Here is a 20,481-nt window from a genome sequence, read left to right on the forward strand (position 1 = left end):
ACTGTGTAGTGAACTTGTGTGTGTGTGTGCGTGTGTGTGTGTGTGTGTGTGTGTGTGTGTGTGTGTGTGTGTGTGTGTGTGCAGGTACATCTGAGGTTTATGCTTCCTCTTGTTTTGACAGAGGCAGAGACTGGTTGTAAAGCCTCCTTTTATCTAATCAGGACACACACATGTACAAACATACTAGAGACACACAGGCACAGGGAGGATGTTACACACACAGATACATATTCAGTAAGAATGAGAGGGGGAGAGAGAGGTTAAGCGGAAGAGGACACACCTACACACACACGCGCACACACGCACACACACACACACACACTGAACAAAAGCATACAATGAAGGTGTGAGATCAATAGTTTGTCCACCTTCAGTCTGCAGCTGATCTACCACCACATTAACTTTTTCTCTCTCCCTCTTTTTCCATTCCTCGCTTCACACCTCTTCTTCCTTCTCTCCTATAATGAAAGGGAAATATGTATCAGACCAAAAGAAAAGGAAAGGAGAGAAATAGAGAAACCAGATGTGCTTTACAGCGGAGTAAAACATCATTAACTTGTATTGCTCCCTTGTTTCTATTTTCACTTACTTCAGAAAAAAAAGTTCAATTGCAAAAAAAGAGAAATGTGTTCAAGCTTCTCTTTAAAAGTTGATGATATTTCCAGTCGTACAGTATGACTGGACATATGACCAGTCATCCGTCAAATGAATAGACCACTGAAGTGGGACATACATCCTCTGTCTCCTATTCCATTACCTTTTCAGACTCACAGGACAACTATACAAATATGTATGGCCTCACGCTACAGGACATTAGCCCGTTTCCTATACATTCAGACCACTAATTAGAATTATTCTATAGGATTGGACGGTTGACAAAACATGAATGTTCGGCCCTCAAAAAAACCTGGAATTAAAAAGTGTTTTGCATCCTATTTCTCTGCCATAAAGGTACTTCCTGGGGAGTAGTGGGATTTACATTGGTACCTGTTGCTCACACCTCTCTATATGACAAACTTGTGGTCTTTGATTGATTGTGGTATCCAACTGCTTTTCTCTCTTTTTTAATTTTTTCTTTTTAATTTTTTTTTTTTAAATTATTATTATTTTTTATTTTATTTTTATCAATATTTTAAAAAAAATGTTTTTAATTTTTTTTTAATCTTTTAATATTGTATCATTATTACTATTATTATTTTTCTCATCATTTTTTTTTTTACTATTAATGAATATCATGTAAGGCAGACGTTTCTGGGTTGGTTGGGAAGGGATTGAAAATGTAAAAAATACAATCTCTGTATAAACAACAGCATTTGTCCTTGAAATAAAAATATATATATAAAAACGGTGTATTATACAGTTGTTTTAACTGTGTATATTACAGTATGTTGAAGACAAATCCAGGTCTAAAGGGTTTAAACCAGCTTCAAAGACCTGAAGAATCGGCTTCTTATGTGGAATTAGTTACCCACATAAGAGGAACTGGGCTCAGCTCTCTAATTAAGCCTCTTTCCCACAGCGTTACCGGTAAAATACCGGGATCAGCTTTCAACACGTATGGATGCTCTAAACTTAACAGAAGAAGATGGGGAAAGTAATAATTACGGGAGGCCACAAGAGGGCACCGTAACTGTGAACGTAAATATATACAGTAAGTATTAATTGCTCCTAACGACAAACGATTTAAAGGTGCTCTAAGCAATGTCGGGTGATGTCACTTCTTGTTGACGTTCGAAGTACTCGCACTCCCCCTGCCCCTCCCTTCCGCGCACTAACCCCCCCCAACCCCCACCCCCAAATCCTTCTTGTCAGTTATTGGCTGGAACGCTGGAAGACTGTTTGTTATGTTTGGTGGTGCAGGTTGGTGCTGTTTGTTTTTGTTGGCGTTTGTGGAGCCTGGGCTGTCTACAGACACCGCGTTTTTTACATTGTGTTCAGGGGACAGGCAGCTGGTGGATATTGAGCAGATGTTGGCTGTATGTGACAAAAAAAATGTTGTAGCCTAAAAAGCGCGTGGCGTCGCTTAGAGCACCTTTAAGGGAGCGTGTTTCCCGGGGAGGATCAGTCTTCCATGGCTCTATGGATGGCTGTCAGTCGGTCAGCCGTTCCACAAACTGTAGTCATTGTGTGCAGACATTAGATCAGTCCCCAGAGGATGCATCCAACTGAATCTGGTGATCGCCGTACTTCTCCTCTAGCACCACCATTCACATATGAGGTTTTTAGTAAAATATCTCAACAACCATTGACATTTACGTTCCCCTCAGGATGAATTGTAATACCATTTCATTGTAGCTACAACAGCAAAAATGTCCACCCAGCTCGCTCTCCCTTCTCTCCTCCCTTGTCTCTCGTTCACAGGTCTTAACTCAGGTGGGTTTGTGCTGTGTGGGACTAGTTCAGTATAACAATGGTCCGCTGTTCTTTCTCTCCTTTTTTCCGTGCCCTCCTGTGTCTCCTCCTCTTTCATCCCTCTGGCATTCTCACCTCCCTTCACCACAGTACCCTTCTTTCTCTCTCCTCTCAACACACTTCTATCCCTCACTCTGTTTTCCCTCTTCCATCTAAAGCTTCCTGTTACTCTCAACTCTCTGTTCCTTGGATACCAACTACGTGGAAGTCAACTCAGATATTTACTGGCAATCAGTGGGATCAGAGGGTTACGAAAACAGTGTCAGCCTGCTCTTCGCGAAGAACTCTAAAAGAGAACTAACATCTGCACTGTTCAGTCCGTCCTTCAGAGGGTAAACACTATATAGGATTTCGTAGTTTTGTGTTGGATCTGCAACCAAAGAAAAGCTGTATTCAGTCAAACGGAAATTAGTCATTTCTAATAAAACCAGCACACTAAACAACTGCATTAGTCATTATGTGACCATAACTTCTAAAACACCATGACTGCATGAAAACACCCTCTTGCAGGTTTTTCCCTCTGTTGTTGGCATTGTAAAGTTTGCAGTGAGGTAACCATTCTTCTCAGTGAAGGGGTCATCTGTTTAAAGGAGCACTCACATATATTTTACACAGTTCAGAGGGATTCTACTCTTGAAAACTGTTGTTTAACGTCCTCTTTGTCTCTCGAGGAAGTTCTCAGAAACGTTTGTGTTGCAAACTGGGACATGGAGTTTGAAACGCATGGGCTTTTACCAGTCAGGGAAGGTTCAACAAAATGTGCTATTGAGTTGCACTATAAAATAGGGATACAACATTTTTGGAGCTTGACCCATCAGGATGTTCCTGCTTCTGCTGCTTTAGTTTTGGCCACATCTTTTTTTCATCCGTCTTGGAAGTGCAAACGAGCTTAACAGTGAACAGCCACTTTTTTGAACTACTACTACTACTTATATAAAGAGTTTTATATACAGTGAGGATATAGGCTATTATATGCATTAAACAACAAACTCCACCAATCAGAGACGTCGCTGTTACGCTTAGGTTTGTGTGTAGTGTAGTACTCCATATCATTGCGCATAACACAAGGTTGACATTATCTACAGAACCTCACTGTTGAACTCTATAGACTACACTTTTAGAGAAAGAAGACCTAAAACCAGGACTGTGAGAAATGATTTATTGAAGTCAGTTGCTACACCAGGGTCAAATTAGATAATTTATTGCATGGAAGATATCTGTGTTCCTCCTGTCCCTGACATTATGTTGTGTACCAAGGCTAACTGATAATAATGTGGGAGCGTCAGACTGAGAAGAATAAGCAAGAAGAACCTAGTTGGGTTACCAACATTTCTTTGCAGGCCATTGCTCATCTGTTTTTCTACATACTACCATGCTGGCATGTTGAAAAAGCCTTTTTTAATATCGAAGGCAGGGGACTACAGATGAAAAATAGCCTTTTGGCTAATTCTGGCTTTTTTAACCCATGGGAATTCTTGTGTTTTATTAATTTGCGCTGTCCCCTTTCATAAATAAACTAAACTCAAACTCAAATAACGTCAAAGATTTAATATCCCCCAAAAGATAGGCCCCAAAAAGTAAGAAATGTCATAAAGTTTCATTGTGTCTCTTTACCCTCCACATTTCCTCTGAGGTCCAAACGTTCTGCCCTGTCTTCCTGCCGCAGTGCTGCTGAGCTAAATCTGGGATCCCTCTATACACTACATACTGTATATGGGCTAGTCCCAGATTAGTAACTGAACTGGGTTAGTCTTCCAGTGGGGATAACCCACTACACTGTGGTTTCAGAGGACCCAAATACCTCAGGGACAGCATGCCTACTTCCATTTAAAAAAAAAACTTGTGAGGAAATGTGCTGAACTAACTAAAAACACAGAGAACAGTGTTTGGTGATAAGTTCAGCAAATGCTGGTCCGTTTTTTTATACATTTACAATACACAGTGCTGTGGAGGAAGGCCACACAGCATTCCGAGATGGGAGAAAATGTGCTCTGGTTTATTGGCATTTCTTTAAACCAATCACAATCGTCATGGCCGGCACTAAGTGCCGGACGGAGCCACGGTGCCGCTGCAAAATAGTCTCGGGAAGGAACTTGTTTTGGTGGATGTGTACATGTGTACATTCAAAGGTTGTTGCGGTGGAATTTCTGGCAGCACCGGAGCAATCCCGGAAGTGGAACATCGTGGATATAGACTACCAATCCACTAACATGGAGGGGGCAGGATTTATGATCCAGATGTATTGGCTTTACTTATACAGTCTATGCATCCAACCCATGTTAGCGACTAGCTGGTGAACATTGTGGAGCATTTAGCTGCTAAAGAGCTGGATATTTTCTCCGGAGATGGTAGAGACCAAAACCAGAGCAAATATTGCTAATATAACGAGTTTACTGTATAAGGTTATGTAGTATGATGCTTTAGTGATGTAGAACAGGGTGGATATGTGGCAGCAATAGGTTTGATCCTAAGATCATGACAATATTTTTCTGTTAAAGTGGTCTGCAGCCCTGCTAAAGTATTGCAGGTTAAAACAGGACAGAGCTGGACTTATTGCAACACTGTTACCTTCTGCACTTGTATCTGTAGGTCCCATAGTTTTTCTGAGTTTGCAGTGGAAAGCGAGAGTCACTGAAAGGCGGCACGAACCGTCCGGTCACTGAGCGGCTGGGTGGGACGGAAGTTGTCGCCCAACATCCCATCATTCCCTTCCTGTAGCTCCGCCCCTTTGACATGGGACCGCAGCCTCCGAAACTCCTCAATCTGCAGAAGAGAAAGGATCTCATTTTAGAGGCTGAACTAGGTCACAGCTCCATATCTCAAGGCTCCACACGTAACAGGCCAATACTGACTTCCATGGACTGAAGTGGCTGATGACATATACAGTACAGGCCAAAAGTTTGGACACATCTTCTCATTCAATGTGTTTCTTTATTTTCATGACTATTTACATTGTAGATTCTCACTGAAGGCATCAAAACTATGAATGAACACATATGGAATTATATACTTAACAAAAAAGTGTGAAATAACTGAAAACATGTCTTAAATTTTAGATTCTTTAAAGTAGCCACCCTTTGCTTTTTTTGATAACTCTGCAAACCCTTGGTGTTCTCTCAATGAGCTTCATGAGGTAGTCACCTGAAATGGTTTTCACTTCACAGGTGTGCCTTGTCAGGGTTAATTAGTGGAATTTTTCCCCTTATTAATAAAAAAGCAAAGGGTGGCTACTTTAAAAAATCTAAAATATAAGACATGTTTTCAGTTATTTCACACGTATGTAAATAGTCATGAAAATAAAAAGGAAACGCATTGAATGAGAAAGTGTGTCCAAACGTTTGGCCTGTACTGTACATATACAAAAGGATCCCCAAAAACTTCAAACATCCAGTGCACCTTGTGAATTTTATCTTTGGCAGTGAGAAAAGTGAGAAAGTGTCTGAAACTTCCGGTCCATACACAACAAGACAACATGGTTGCTTAAACACACAGCATTTGCCCTTTGGTTTTCTCTAGATACACAAGATCATTTAAGTACTTCATGTGACTTTTTTTTTTTTTTTTTTTCGGGCTGTTAGACGTTCAGGTTATAAGCTTTTAGTGCCGAGCAAAAGGAGCCAGCTTGGGTTATAAAAACAGAAGACTGGGGACCCATTTGAAGTCAGAGAAAGACTATAATGAGATAATGACTGTGTGGGAATGAAATATGATCATTTGAAGACAGATGACACTTTTCATAGCTGTGGAAACTCTGTCAATACAACTGTGTTGTAAGAGTATCTTTCAGTTCCTTAGAAGTGCAGCATTTGCCTACAAAAAAAGCATGACATACCCAGCACTATAAGAAACAACTTCTCTTGTTGTTTTCTTGCTCAGACCAAAATGTTGAGATCAGAACTGTGACGGAAAGGATCCACAATCTGACGCCCTGTTAATGTGTAAACCACCGCAGACACTTTCACTTTTACATGCACTATAAAGAGGCTGGTTACATCGGCCAAAAGAAAACATGACAAAAGTTCCTGTGCTGGTAAGCTGTTGGCTAACAGAAGAAGGATTTATGGCCCAATGTCAAAGTGCAAAACATGCACTGTGTACACACACACACACACACACACACTTGCAGCTGTCAATAATAGCTGGATGTTGGAGGTGTGTAGTCTAGGTAAACAGGACCTGCAGTTTTAGAACACTTCTGCTGTTGTCTTTATTCATTCAGCTGTGGGACCATGGCTGAAACCTGATACAGAGACTAGGCTCCTACAGTACTCACAAAGAAGTCAAATAAGGTAAGTATGTTATACAGTGTACAATATAGTCTGTCTGTGATGTTCAATGCATTGTAGTTTTTTTTGTTACTCACTTTCCCAAAATCTACCTTTTCTACAAATGTTCTACATTTCCCAGAATGAACATGATACATATATTTTAAAGGAATACGCCACTGTTTGTTGAAATAGTTCTTATCACTGTCTACCCTGGCTGTAGATAGGTGGGCCAACGCATTTTTTGTCTCAGTGCAAGTAATTAGGTTGTTTTTTTGTCTTTTGTTGGGTCACTTTTACTCACAACATGCTAACCGGCAACATAGGATTCCATTCACTACGCTAAGCTAACTAGCGGCGGCGCTGCCGGTGTTGCACCGGACTAAAACAATGCATGCACAAAAAATGTGTTGGCCCACCTACAGCCAGGGTAGACCGTGATAAGCCCTATTTCAATAAACGGTGGCATATCCCTTTAAGATTAAGTCCAGCAGTGTAGTCTAATGTATTGTAGTGGGTATAATGTACTGTATATGTATATGTTTGGGGGGTGGGGTCTGGGTGCTCTTTCCCAGGGAAATTTTCAGCATCAAAGACTTCATTTGCTGAATTTTGATACACTTTTATGCAGCAAAGAAAAGAAAAAAACACAGATGACAATTTAAAATATGTTAAGAAGTATAATGGAAAGTGTGTTGTTGTGTGTCATTACGGATTTTTAAGTGTATATGGAAATCCTGGAGCTTTCTTAGTGAGTATACTGCGTATACCTGAATATCACGTAGACTACACCACTGATTAAGTCTGACTTACACTTCCCGATTATTATCTTGGATGGCCATCTTGAATATCCAGATATTCCACTTAGAAAATAAATCCATAGGAAAAAAGATGCTCCTTAAAGCTCCAGAACCTGACTGAGAATCATCGTGTTTTTAAGTTTTCTTCAGTATCAAAGTAATCCAGTGACAGTTGTCTGTATATCCATGGGAATATTAAATATTGCAAGCTAATTTTGCATATTTTTAATGGTGACAATTTGATTAAATGTAAAGAAATATAGGCTTAAAAAAACGTTGTAGCTCACAGTAAAACTCACTAAACCCCAAAATTCTTCAGGTTAAGGGGGGAAATGGCTGGTGCTGAGGGTTTGCTTAATCGAACATCTAGCCAAGGGACAATCGTCAAAAATGATCCTCTTGGCTGACATTTACAACAATGGTAATTATTGTGCATTGTCCCTGTACAAAATAATGTGGAATGTTACAAAGGTATTCGTATTAGTGGACAGACATTGCCTGAGGACACCCAGAAGTCATTCTTCCTGTTAGCATTTCAAAGGGTCAGCATGCCAGAGGGCAGCAAGGATGAAAGACTAAAATAAATGTCAAAGGATTAACCATCATCATCCTTTCCAACAACCTGCTCGAAGAGAGCCATGAGTCAGACAGAGGCGGAATTAAAGGCAATGTGACAGGCTCATTGATTTGCAGATGAAAGACTAAAAGGCAGGATTGAACTCATCCTTTGAATGCCAGCCAGATCAGACAGAGGCGGAATTAAAGGCAATGTGACAGGCTCATTGATTTGCAGTGAGTACAAAGGCATCCTGAACTGTGTTGAATGCCAGAGATCTTTAGGTTAGTGGCCCTGTGTTGTATGAAAGCCACAAAAGGGCCATTGATTATAGGTACAGCTTGGATAAGAAGCAAAATCATAGAACAGAGATGAAACCAGGACAACAAAGGTGTTGACAGCAAAATATTTTACTGTTTAATTTGTCAGATGACTGCATGCATATGCAAAGTAATTTAACTGATTTGTTTGTTTAATTTAGGATCCAAATTAGCTCCTGTATTGCAGGTGCTATTCTTCCTGAGGTCCTTACAACTCACTTGAAAATGTGGCAATGCAATAATAAATACACATAACAACATCATAAACAATACAAAATAAAAGTTGTAAGACAAAAACTAAATGTACACTATCATTTCATGACACAACAAATAAAATAATAAAATACACACACACATAAGACAAGGACAGACACATAGACAGCTCCACCAGTGCAGTTATCGGGCATTCCTTACATTTAGGTTGAACACATTTTTAAGACAGGTATATCCACATCCTATCATCACATAACATCTCTTTCACCCTCTCTGGACACATCTCATAATTGCAAAAACATACATATGTTGTTAAACCAGATGAGGAGCAGGCTAAAGAGGACTGGGAAGCTTTCTAACTCCACCCACCCAGTGTCCTCAGTCCCAACTCACGCTGACTCAATACATTTATTAGACGTCACACAGCTGCCTTTGGAGCCACCAAAGGCTTTTATACAACTTTTTCATACTTTATATGCAGTAGTACTACTACCTCACACCTGCAAACAGACTCGATGTATAAAATGTGTGCGAGTTGCCCTTTAAAAGGCTGCAGACGTTATATGTATGTATGTTTTACCTGTGACTGTGAGATGGTGAGAGGGTAGCGGTAGAGAATCCAGGTCACACTTTCACTACAAGGCGGGGTGGTCAGAGATCCTTCATACACCCAGTAGTCTCTCAGTAAAGGGTCTGAGGGCAGATTAAACATAAATATATGTATGACAAATGCATTAAAATGCCTAAAAAATGGTGTCAGTGAAAGCAGATTATATTCTCTGAGTGTACATTATAAATAACAATTATTTTACATATTAGCGCTGATGAAATGGGGAATTAAAAAGTGGGTAGAGTAGGTGCTCCACTCAGTTATAATAAGCAGGCAGCACAATGTACAGAAATGATCAAAGGTCCAGAAATGCATCATTTTGTTGTATTATCTTTAGGGATTTGGGCCGTTTGGGTACCAATTATCTATAGCCACTAAAATGCCTGTGCATCCCTGACTAGGATAGGCTCCATTAACCACTTGTATTTTAAATCCGGTTCCAATTTAAGAAAATACCCGGATTCGTTCAACTCTGCCAATAAATCCCTTATGAAATCTTTCATTCAAAATCTCTATTGGACGATCTCTTTTGATTCTTACTGACACTCTAGGCATCTGCAAAGTAAAAAAAAAATGGTAATGTATACACACAGGCGCTAACTCAGCGACACAGTTGTTAATAAGACTGAATATGACAGACTGCCTTAAGCGTTCCAAAAGTGTTGATGCACTTCACCAAAGCCAACCAAACAACTGCCAAATGAAATAGGCCTATTTGCGGGAAGGTTGTCACGAAAAAGGGGTGAACGACAAGTCCCTGTATCTACCACCCATCATGTTGCAGTAATAACTTGTGGTCTTTTTGATAACTTGAGGTCAGGTCCTCTGGCTCAGCCTACCGGCTGTGTTACACCACACTCTGTGACACGTCAGATTCTGTGACCTGAAGCAGCCGCATACAGCAGTGATTTGCCTTTAGGAAATGTCAAGTGCAGAAAAATCAGCAATTTATTCTGTTGATATTTTCTGAATGATAAAGTAGAACTTGTACAGCTTCTGCAGCTGCAGCCCATCCCCCCAGTTAGGAGCAAACACTGTTTTCCCTTGCAGCAGAAGGACAAATAAGTCAGGACAGTGTTAATGAATGTCACAGAACTGTGGCAAAATATTTTGTGAAGCTCTACACTCTTTCAGCACAGTAATGTCCCGGGTTTAGGTATGACACTGAGTGAAATAAAAACAGTATATATTTTCTAACTTAAAGTTGTCTTAATTCCCCACCAAACAAACCTACATAAAAAGATTCAATAAGCAATTCGAAAGAGTTCAGATTCAAAAAGCAGATTCAGATCTGCATTCAGATTCACTAAAATGCTATCAAACCCCAAACCTATCTACTTTTTCCACCAACATTGTTTGATACTACTAAACTACTAGAGATCGGGGTTAAGAATAAACTGGCGATGAGAAGATTACAGTGACCCAGCAGGCTGCCATCTTGAGTCAACTACGTATACAAACTGGGAACTATATTCTCAGAAGGCGAACCACTGCTGCTTCTGCTCCTTGGGCGGAGTGATTTGCTCGCAGTACCTGAGAAGCCCCATGGTGAGGAGCAGAGAGTAACAACGGTGCTTTTCAGGTGTTGCGCTAATCACTCCGCCCAAGTAGCAGTGCTTCGCCTTCTGAGAATATAGTTCCCAGTTTATATACGGTTAGAAGATGGCTGTGTCTCGCTGTGACTATACAAATCACAATATGTAAATAGGAACATGTTGGCGTTATTTTGTCACTTATTGGGAGCAGTAGGCTAGATGGAGCCGGTTACCTCCAGGATCTGTGCTAAGCTAGGCTAGATGGAGCCGGTTACCTCCAGGATCTGTGCTAAGCTAGGCTAGATGGAGCCGGTTACCTCCAGGATCTGTGCTAAGCTAGGCTAGATGGAGTCGGTTACCTCCAGGATCTGTGCTAAGCTAGGCTAGATGGAGCCGGTTACCTCCAGGATCTGTGCTAAGCTAGGCTAGATGGAGCCGGTTACCTTCCGGATCTGTGCTAAGCTAGGCTAGCGGTGGGTGTGCCAGACAGAGTTACGACACGCACGGATATGAAAAGGGTATGGATGGACTTATCTAACTCTGGGGGGGATAAGGTGAATAAGCTAAAGTCCCAATAAATCGGCGTGTTCCTTTAAAAAAAAAACAAAAAAAACAATGTCAATAAATATCTATTCTATTCTAGTTTTTCTCAATAAAACCATCTCTGCCTTCGTCTCTGAATGTTGGGCTCCAAACACTTAAACTCAAATGTTAACAGCTTCGTATATTCATCGTCGAAATCAAATAGTTTTCTGCTCACCAGGTAACAGAGTGTTGGGGTTGAAGCAGGGGATTATCTTGCTCTTCCCCTGATGGTAATACAGCAACACAACATCAATTATTGTATTAGTGTATCATGTCATTTAACAGTGTGATTATACTCTATTATTATCTAACATCTTCCATTGATAAATTGTCATCTGTTGGATCTTTTCAGACTTATTCTCACCTTGTACTGCAGGTCCTGTAGAACTTCAGTGATGGCCTTCAGACCCAGATGCTCCTTACCAATCTGATGAAAACACAAGACATTTCAGGTTTCAGTGGCCGGTCAATGTATCTAAACAGTGTTATTAGTGACAGCCTTAAAGATGCTGGCAAAGTGTTAAGAATGTATTAGTTTATATCTGTAGTAAGTAAGTAAGTAAGTAAGTAAGTAAAGTAAGTAAACAGGAAGCAGAAACTAAAGGAGCTGTCAAAAACAGGATGTGTGAGGTTTATTTTGTTAAGAGTGTGGTGTCAGGGCTATCTGGGTTGATAGTGTCTTTTCACTGGGCTGGTGTGACTCAAATCTCTCCCAAAGTGATGTTATTCCCGAGGTTTGATTGGTTTCATTAAACATTTTTCCAAGCAGGGAAACTAAGGACTATTTCAATGCAGCAGAGGAATAGGGGGATTTCCTAAGAATGCAGCAGAAAGTGTTTTTCAACTTGTGTCATAGGCCTACTTATGACATTTTTGTACACAGGATGGTTCAAGCTAATCTGTAATGAATCAGAAGTTCACTCATTTAGAAAAAAAGCAACACTTAACAATTCTAGGAAGGAAAAACCCTTAAAGGGCACTGAAAAAGTCAATATTTTGAGTGCCATGGAGGGCAAAATAAAGGCAGGGACTTTTTTTTTTCAAAATGATGCCGTCAAGCGCACGTAGTTCTGCTCCAAAACATTACACTCAGTTGCGGTTTATTGGGTACACCTAGCTAAAACTAATGCTGCCTCATACACCAGCCCTGCAATCCTTCCTTCATGAAGGTCAGTTTTTGTTGAAGCAGTTTCAGAGAGCTCTTAAATCAACTTTCTTGTAATTTTGGAGGAAATGTAGGACCCAATATATGCTTATTCAGATTCCAAGGCAATACAAACTAGAAAAACTGAGTGAAATTAAGCTGATGATCTTTGTCCCAAAAGCCAGTTCTTGTGTATATTTTTTATTTTTTATTTTTTATTTTTTATTTTTTATTTTTTATTTTTTATTTTTTATTTTTTATTTTTTATTTTTTATTTTTTATTTTTTATTTTTTATTTTTTATTTTTTATTACATCGACAGTGTAAACTGTCCACTCTGATGGGGATGTTTACCTGCACAAAAAGAGCTATGATGAGGACTCCGTTCTTCATCCCAAGAGCGTCCTCCAAAGTGTTAAACAGAGTGCTGTTCCAGTGAATCAGATGGAGCTACAGACAGACGGACGGAGACAGACAGAGAGACAACAGAAAACAACCTGTATTTAAGAGGCCATTGTTGCAAACAGGTGTAGGGAACAGTAGTTGGTAAGAGAGTGAGAAGCAATCAGCTGGGGGTGACTGAGGGCTTTCTATATGGGCTCTAATGTCAAGTTCATGTGAACGTGGAGAAAGGAGTGCAAAACGTCTACCCTGAAATAGGGCTGGGCAATATATTGATATATCGACATCAAATGAGGGTAGATATTGTCTTAAATTTTGGATATCGTAATATGACACAAATGTTGTCTTTTCCTGGTTTTAGAGGCTGCATTACAGAAAAGTGATATCATTTTTTGAACTTATCAGACTGTTCTAGCTGTTATTTTCCTTTACCCACTTAATCATTGTATGCACATTATTGATGAATAGTCATCAAAACTCTCATTGTGTCAATATTTTTGTAATAGCACCAGTAATCAACCTACAATATCACTGCAATATCGACATTGATGTATTTGGTAAAAAATATCATGATTTGATTTTCTCCATATTGCCCAGCTCTACCTTGAAACACGTAAATGAGAGAGCTAGACCAGATCAGACCAGATCACAGATCTGTACTGTAGAAGACTGAAAGCTGCCATGGTACATTACTGTAATGTCGAAACAGTGGAAAATGAATACATACAATCTCAGTGATCTCTGAGCTGTCAGCCTCCTTATCAGTAGTTTTAGCTCAGAGTTCCCATTGAGCATTGATTTTGCAGTTTGCCGGGCAAGAAGAGCAAGAGTTGTCTTACTGAAATACTTTTGAAATATGTAACCTTGCCCTATAAAAACATTATATATAGCACACTTTTAATGGATATAAGGCTGGCGATATTTTATAGTTTGGACAATGAATACAATAAAAAAGATTAAAACCTACAATTACTTAGTCCGTCACTTCATACTTTCCAGCTTCCCCTGCTTTGCCCATGCCAAAAGTGTTATTTGTAAGAGAAGATTAAACAGGTTTTGTGTTAAAGGACTCAACAAGCTACGATGCTATCTGAAGGATATATGTCAATGCCAGAAGTTTAAACATATGAACACTGTGTCTCTTTAGTCTTTTATGGGTTACTGGCCTGCTTTGAAAGTGGGCATGGCCTTATTTCTGTGTGTGTGTGTGTGTGTGTGTGTGTGTGTGTGTGTGTGTGTGTGTGTGTGTGTGTGTGTGTGTGTGTGTGTGTGCGCTTGCGTGCGTGTGTGTGTGCTTGCGTGTGTGCACTACCTCCATAGGGAAAGCCTTGAAGTTGACAGTGTGCTCTGATCCTCTCTGGTTCTCTTTGCCCCAGTGGAATCGAACCTCATGAAGCTCATACTCATGATCACTGGGCAACGGACCCCCGGTAACCACTGACAACAGCACAGGAAACCCAGGGCATTGTGGGCAAGCACACACAGTAAGTAGAAGACAAAGTAAAATTAAGAAAAGGTGGCCAGTGGGTGTCTTTGTTTTCACGTGGTAAATAAAAATGCATGAATGTGTCATTCACCCCTAACCCATATTGATGTCTCTTCTTAAACAATGAGTAGTGAGTAGTGACATGGTGTCAACTGGGAGTTACCTGACTTGGACTTGAGAATGATGCGGACGGTGTGTCCATCGTTGATGACCTCACAGTCTCGACACACCACATAGTTTGGTGATAAGCCGACATCCAGGAGGGACGGGTCATACTGAGCCTCCCTGGAGTTTAAGTTAATGGGAGACTGGTACTCGCCGTTGGCTGCTGGGAAAAGGAGTCCCCATTCTACACCTGAGTGAAAACAGGCACACACACAAACACATTACATGTACCATACATGTCAGGTCTTAACCAAATAGCTAGCGGTTCTAAAACTGACTTTATTAGTCACTGGGTCAGGAAAGTATGACAAGCCGCTGACATAGATACAGAACTTCAGTACTCTTCAGTACTTTCTTTTTTTCCCTTTTATTTGATAGAGACAGTGGATAGACAGGAAATGGGGGAGAGAAAAAGAGGGGATGACACGCAGCAAAGGCCCACAGGTTGGATTCAAACCCTGGGCCATGGCAAGGGACTCAGACTACATGGGGGCGCATGCTCGACTGGGTGAGCTAGAGGCCACCCAACAGACAGAGCTTCTGAGATGCTGCATGTGGTCACACAAGGCCCAGCTCTTGCTTGTTTAACTGCTCTTACTTTTTAAAATCTAAACTACATAATTGTCTGTGGGGTCACATAATTTGGACATTGGTTGAATCAATAATTGTGCAAGTCAAATTTTAGTTAGGCCCAAAACTTCTGGTTTGCTGTGTAATCTTTTGAGTTGATTCTTAGCAAAAAAAACTTTGTTCTTTAACAAATATGTGCACATTCATGTGTAATTACTTCCACCAACTAATCAAAGTATTCTCGTAAGCGTAGAATCTGCTATTTAGAATCATTCAGAATACATACGAGGGACTCGCTCGAATGACGGCAGCCATGTAGCGCCTCCATCTTTAAAATACACTAGCCAAAGAGGGACATATCTCCGCCTTTCGCCCTTTTTACCCACCAGGGAAGCAAAAAAGAGAATTAAAACGACAACATGACAGGCAAAGCAACAAGACCAAAGTTAATATTGGAGTTGCTAGAACAGCTGCGTGTAAACGATGGAGATACTAAGAGTTCATTTCGGGTTTGGCCACCGTAGGACTTAAAACGCGATCGGAATGGGAGGGGCTAGAAAGTAATATTCAGTTGGTCTGTCATATACAATTTCAGCACTAGATGGGAGAAATTCTTACACAATGTAGCTTTAAGTTTTGTGTGAAGTAAATGTGAAAGCACTTTAAAGAAAGTATTTTGACATAATAAAGACCAGGAGATGTGATCGAAAGCTCTGGAAAGTGGACTGTAACTGGATTTTCTGAATGCTGTATGCAGGGTAGAGAGACAGAGGGAGAAAGGGGGAAGAGAAAGAAATGTAAGCAGGTTGTGGTTGAAGAAAGAGGGTCAGCCTCACTGGGACTTAATAGCGCGTTCCATTTACCTGAGAACTCGGAAGCCGTACCTGGGAATGACGTCACACCCGAGTTGAATGCGTCTGATTTTTCATTGTGGGGTTAGCTCTAGCCAGGTTAGCCATTGTTAGCAATACCAGTTGATAACACATTCCGCTGTTTTTTCGTGCATACAAACAGCATAACAACATGTCGCCGGACAGGCCTGTGTTCTGATTTAGTGACACACAAATATGTAAGAAGTGCTAATAACTGCATGTTACTACAGCTTTCACTTCTATTGATGTAAGGGGTACCAATGCTGGATTTGGCTCGGGGTACTGCGAGGCTGTCTGAGCTCCGAGCTCGGAATTCCGAGGTCACGGGGCGCGTTTCAGACTCGGACCTCGGAAAAATCTGACTTCCGAGTACAAATGGAACGCACTATAAGACTTAGAGAATTATTGTGTGAGCATAAATATTTGTAAGAGAAATTAAGATATTGTACCGTAATATCGTTTGTAATATCAACGTCAGTTGCGACCAACACCGACAGGGCATGACAATTCTTAACTCTTAGTTTAAGAGTGTAATTCTGTTAAATGTTCTTGTGCTGGTAGAGAGTGAAGAAACCGAGTAGAGAAAGTGATACTAAGTGACACCAAAAGGTACACACTGGTCCAGATTCACTTCAGCTTCTTGCGGACCACAATCACTCTGGCTGCACAATGAGAACATTGTGAGATGTGTGGGATGTGTTTTTGAAAGGAGGAAGCAAACGCATTTAGTGAGTATCGTGTTCAAGAAAAGCCCAGTACACCCCGTGACCCTCCAAGAAAATGAACTCAACTCCTCACGGTGCGCCTTTCTACAGCAACTGCAGCAGAGACACACACTGCAGACTGCAGACAGGCTGACTGTTCTCTCCATGGCAGAGAGGGCCGAGGGGACCCGTCACATTCCCTCTGTCCTCAGCAACTAAAGCCTTGACAACAACGTACTAAAGGCAGTGAGGGTTTCGCTGCGGCTACAGTACACATGAAAGGGCTGTGCAAGATTTAGTTTGTGCGTGTGTGAAATGAATGAGATGGCACAAGATGGCAAGTTGTTGAAACACAGTCCAACCACTTCCAGGTTAGCGTCTGTTCCACCAGCTTCTGGTTCTTCATGTATTCACGCATCTACTGTCCAAGTCTTTGCCATAGGTGTGTTATCAAAAACTCATTGGATCTCATGTTTTTTTAGGCCTTTGCTTTATTATTATGTATCCATATTGGCAGGAGATTGCCAAAATCACAGATGTCATTATTGGCACATGATGAATATCTCTATTAAATACGTATGGCTGTTATCAAAATGAATAATTTAGAGGATTGTTTCTTCCAGCCTTGGAGGAGCTGTGTCCTCTCACTGTGTGTTAGTTGTATTTGATAGTTCATATCCTATTATTGTGTAGTCTGTAGTCTTTTGGAAGAATCATAAATTACTCTTTGCATTCCAGTTAATGCCTATGTTCTTTTATGTTCAACTAATGACCCTCACATTGTAATCCCTTACAAAGTCAGTTCTTCCAAATGGAGTCCATTCTAATGAATGAATAAATGAAAGCTTTATTGGCCCTAGGGGAATTCGCTTCGCGCAAAGAACATACATACACAACAGCACATAGTATAACATAAAAACATTTAAATAAAAACATGAACGTCATAAGGAAATTCATTCAAAAAGCATTCATCGGCAATCAATCGGCAAATCAATAGGTGTTCAGAGCTTGTTAAGCAGCTGAATGCTAAGTGGGACAAAGGGTGTGATGCCTCTTTTAGTCCACATCCCCAGCATGCTATACTTTCACCCTGAGGGTTAATGTGCATATCGAAGACCGTATAAACTTATAATATTAAGTGTCCTGCAGAAAGTCTTTAATCTCCCATGCATTAAATGGTTCTCTGCACGATAGAATGTAAATAATAACCATTTAAAATCATTTTATATGTAAATATACCTGTATATCTGTTTCAATGGAACATCCCATTACTTTTTTTTCTCTATTTATGAAAACATTACTTTTAGAACAAAAGGTTTCCACAGGACACGGGTGGTATTTGCAAGCCATACATTAAGTGTCTAATTCATGCCTATAGGTGTTATCATTCCCATGCCCATATCATTCAGTATACTCACAGTAAGAATTATCACAGTTCAATATCACAGCACATCCCTCGATGCTCAGTAAAGGAAGCAATAGAAAGAAGACAGAGTGAACCAACACAAACTAAATTAACTTCATCATATTTCATCATAACTGTAACCATGACAGTGAGTTTAATAGTCTTATGCTATATGTGTCAGTGAAAATATGACAATCCAACAAGAAATTAATATTAGTGTTTGAAAGAAAGCTGAAGAAACAATTGCATTCACAATACAATTGCATTCAAATGAGCCCACATCTGACATAGGAAGGGGAGCCAAATCTGAATGTTTTCTGATCTTGACAGCCCACAAAAAACTAACTGGTTGTCTTATCTCGCAGTATGTGGGTTGGTAGCCACTCCAGATACCGAAAAGGGAGTTTTTTTTCATGATATGCCCCCTTTAAAATATAGCCTGAACCAGCAGCCCCTCCCACTTCACAACTTACTCAACACGATTGACCTCCATTATATGAATTGTGGGATCCAAGGAAATCTAGGCCTCTGCTACTGTACATCTATTTCCAGCCATTCTTTCTTTAGTTGTTTTGAGATGCCCACCTTTATAGTGGTGTAACTGTAAATTTCTGGACTATCAATTTAATTCCATCACAGAGCAAGTGGTTTCAAGAGATTGATGACAGCAAAACTGTCCAATCATAATGCATCATTTTGTGGTTTTATTATCCTTACGACTCTTGTTTGTCTTGATTTTAGCAACATCTTTGTGGATATAGTATCGTTCTGTCTGATGTTTTGCACTCACTGCTCTCCATATAATGGAGTTGATGTACTCAATATTGATATTCATTTCAAACAAACTAATGTTGTTACTTTGATGTAAAGTGCATCTATTCTACAGCAGAGGAACACCGCCATAACTGTTTAGAACAGCATTTAAAAGCATTCATTAATAAAACGTCAGATAGAGCAACCTGTAAGAGAGGGAGGCAAAATAAACAATTATTTGCTTGCACTAGTTTTTACATCTTGTTTTCACAGACCTTTTTTTTTTTTTTACAGTGTACTAACACAAACAGGCTCTACAATATGTGACACCACTGCAAAACTCCTCTTAGAGAATTAACAGGCCGACACATGAGTAAAGACTACATCAAGTGTGTGAGGCTTTGGGTTGAGACCCCTTTCAAACCCATCTGGACCCTCGACTTTTTATACCAGCTAACATCTTATTTTTCCCAGCATCCCTGCACATACTGATGAAGACCAGCCTACCTTCCTCGTAGCCCCAGTCCAGCTCATCTTTTCCCGGGTTATAATCCGACTCCTCGTTCACGTTGTCGGCCATGGTGCTTGGCAGTGTGCTCGCTTTGGGTTGAAACCAGTCCGAACTCCCAGTAGACTCCCAGTCACACTGGTTTTGTCTGTTCACTTGGACAAGTCTCTACAGTGTGCTGAATGGATTCCCAGCTGAGCAACAACTTCCTCAGCTTTTCACTTTCTTCTTTATGTCTTGGTCTTTAGTTTCTTCTTTTCTTTTCTTTTCTTTTCCCCTCTCTTTCTATTTTTTTTCTGTCTTTTTATCCTGTTACAGTATGTCCTCTCTCGCTCTTGTCTTCCTACAGCTAATAACTGATGTGTATGGAGCTTTCTGCCTCTCTGTATTTCTCTTTACTCTGTTGTTGCTCCTCCTCTTTCTCCACTTTGCTCTGCTGTTATCTCCCCCCCCCTCTCTTCTTCCTCTCAGTCTTACTTCCTCTCTCTCTCTCTCTCTCTCTCTCTTTTACTTGGCAGACTGCAGGTGTTCTCTCTTACCCGGGTTTTCTTCCAGATAATTACAGATCAGTATCTCATCATCAACCTTCCCTCTATGTTCTAAGTGTATTAGCTTTAATTATGTTTTCCTTCTATCGTATTATTTATGTTTCTCGGTTGTAGTTTGACTTGTATGTTATGTTCCTGTTAACCTTTCTGCTGTTTTGGGTACATTGGTGGTATTGTTGGTGGTGTGTGTGTGTGTGTGTGTGTGTGTGTGTGTGTGTTGGAAGGCTAGCAGGAAGGTCATGCTGGTGTTTCTGTTGGAGGCCACAGACAGACCCACCCTTGGGTGAAGGAAACAACAGTGGGAAAACAGGCAGAACTCATCAGTGCGGAGAGAGTGAAAGGCCAAACTGTTCTCCAACCTTGATGACTTCAAGATGGACAGAGAAACTCTGACACACTGGATACTGAAACTATTAAACATGCGCACATTCACTTTTGGTACTGGTCCTCATGGATCTCAGTGGTCCGGCAGTAATGCTTTTCAAATGGGACTGTATGTGGGCACCACTGGGATACTTTAGAGTTTTTGAATTGCCACCAGGTTGAATTAAAAAAAAATGACTATAGGCAAGACATATTTTGTTATTTGGGTTATTTGTACAAAGCATGTGCAACAAGTCAGGTGGGAT

The 20,481-nt window shown here is 40.5% G+C and overlaps 1 protein-coding gene across 1 annotated transcript; it reads right to left on the reverse strand.

Annotated features, from left to right (window-relative positions):
• Positions 1 to 253: 253 nt before the first annotated feature.
• On the reverse strand, positions 254 to 19,690 carry ca8 (carbonic anhydrase VIII). Its single transcript, XM_028594001.1, has 9 exons — positions 19,304 to 19,690; positions 14,491 to 14,682; positions 14,154 to 14,278; positions 12,794 to 12,889; positions 11,661 to 11,723; positions 11,472 to 11,520; positions 9,147 to 9,259; positions 4,981 to 5,175; positions 254 to 458 (listed from the first exon to the last, which is right to left on the reverse strand). Exons 1-8 carry the CDS (start codon positions 19,374 to 19,376, stop codon positions 5,041 to 5,043), a joined length of 846 nt encoding a protein of 281 aa, XP_028449802.1. The 5' UTR covers positions 19,377 to 19,690; the 3' UTR covers positions 254 to 458; positions 4,981 to 5,040.
• Positions 19,691 to 20,481: the final 791 nt, after the last annotated feature.

This window comes from Perca flavescens, chromosome 12 (genome assembly GCF_004354835.1).
Source record: "Perca flavescens isolate YP-PL-M2 chromosome 12, PFLA_1.0, whole genome shotgun sequence".
Taxonomy (NCBI): domain Eukaryota; kingdom Metazoa; phylum Chordata; class Actinopteri; order Perciformes; family Percidae; genus Perca; species Perca flavescens.

Bases quoted from the DNA above. Each gene is read 5' to 3' on its own strand.
- ca8 (XM_028594001.1), bottom strand. From the start codon at position 19,376: ATGGCCGACAACGTGAACGAGGAGTCGGATTATAACCCGGGAAAAGAT. The intron at 14,683-19,303 runs GTAGGCTGGTCT...GTTTTCACTCAG, and splicing joins GGACTGGGGCTACGAGGAAG to GTGTAGAATGGGGACTCCTT. The intron at 11,724-12,793 runs GTAAACATCCCC...TGTTTTCATCAG, and splicing joins TCATAGCTCTTTTTGTGCAG to ATTGGTAAGGAGCATCTGGG.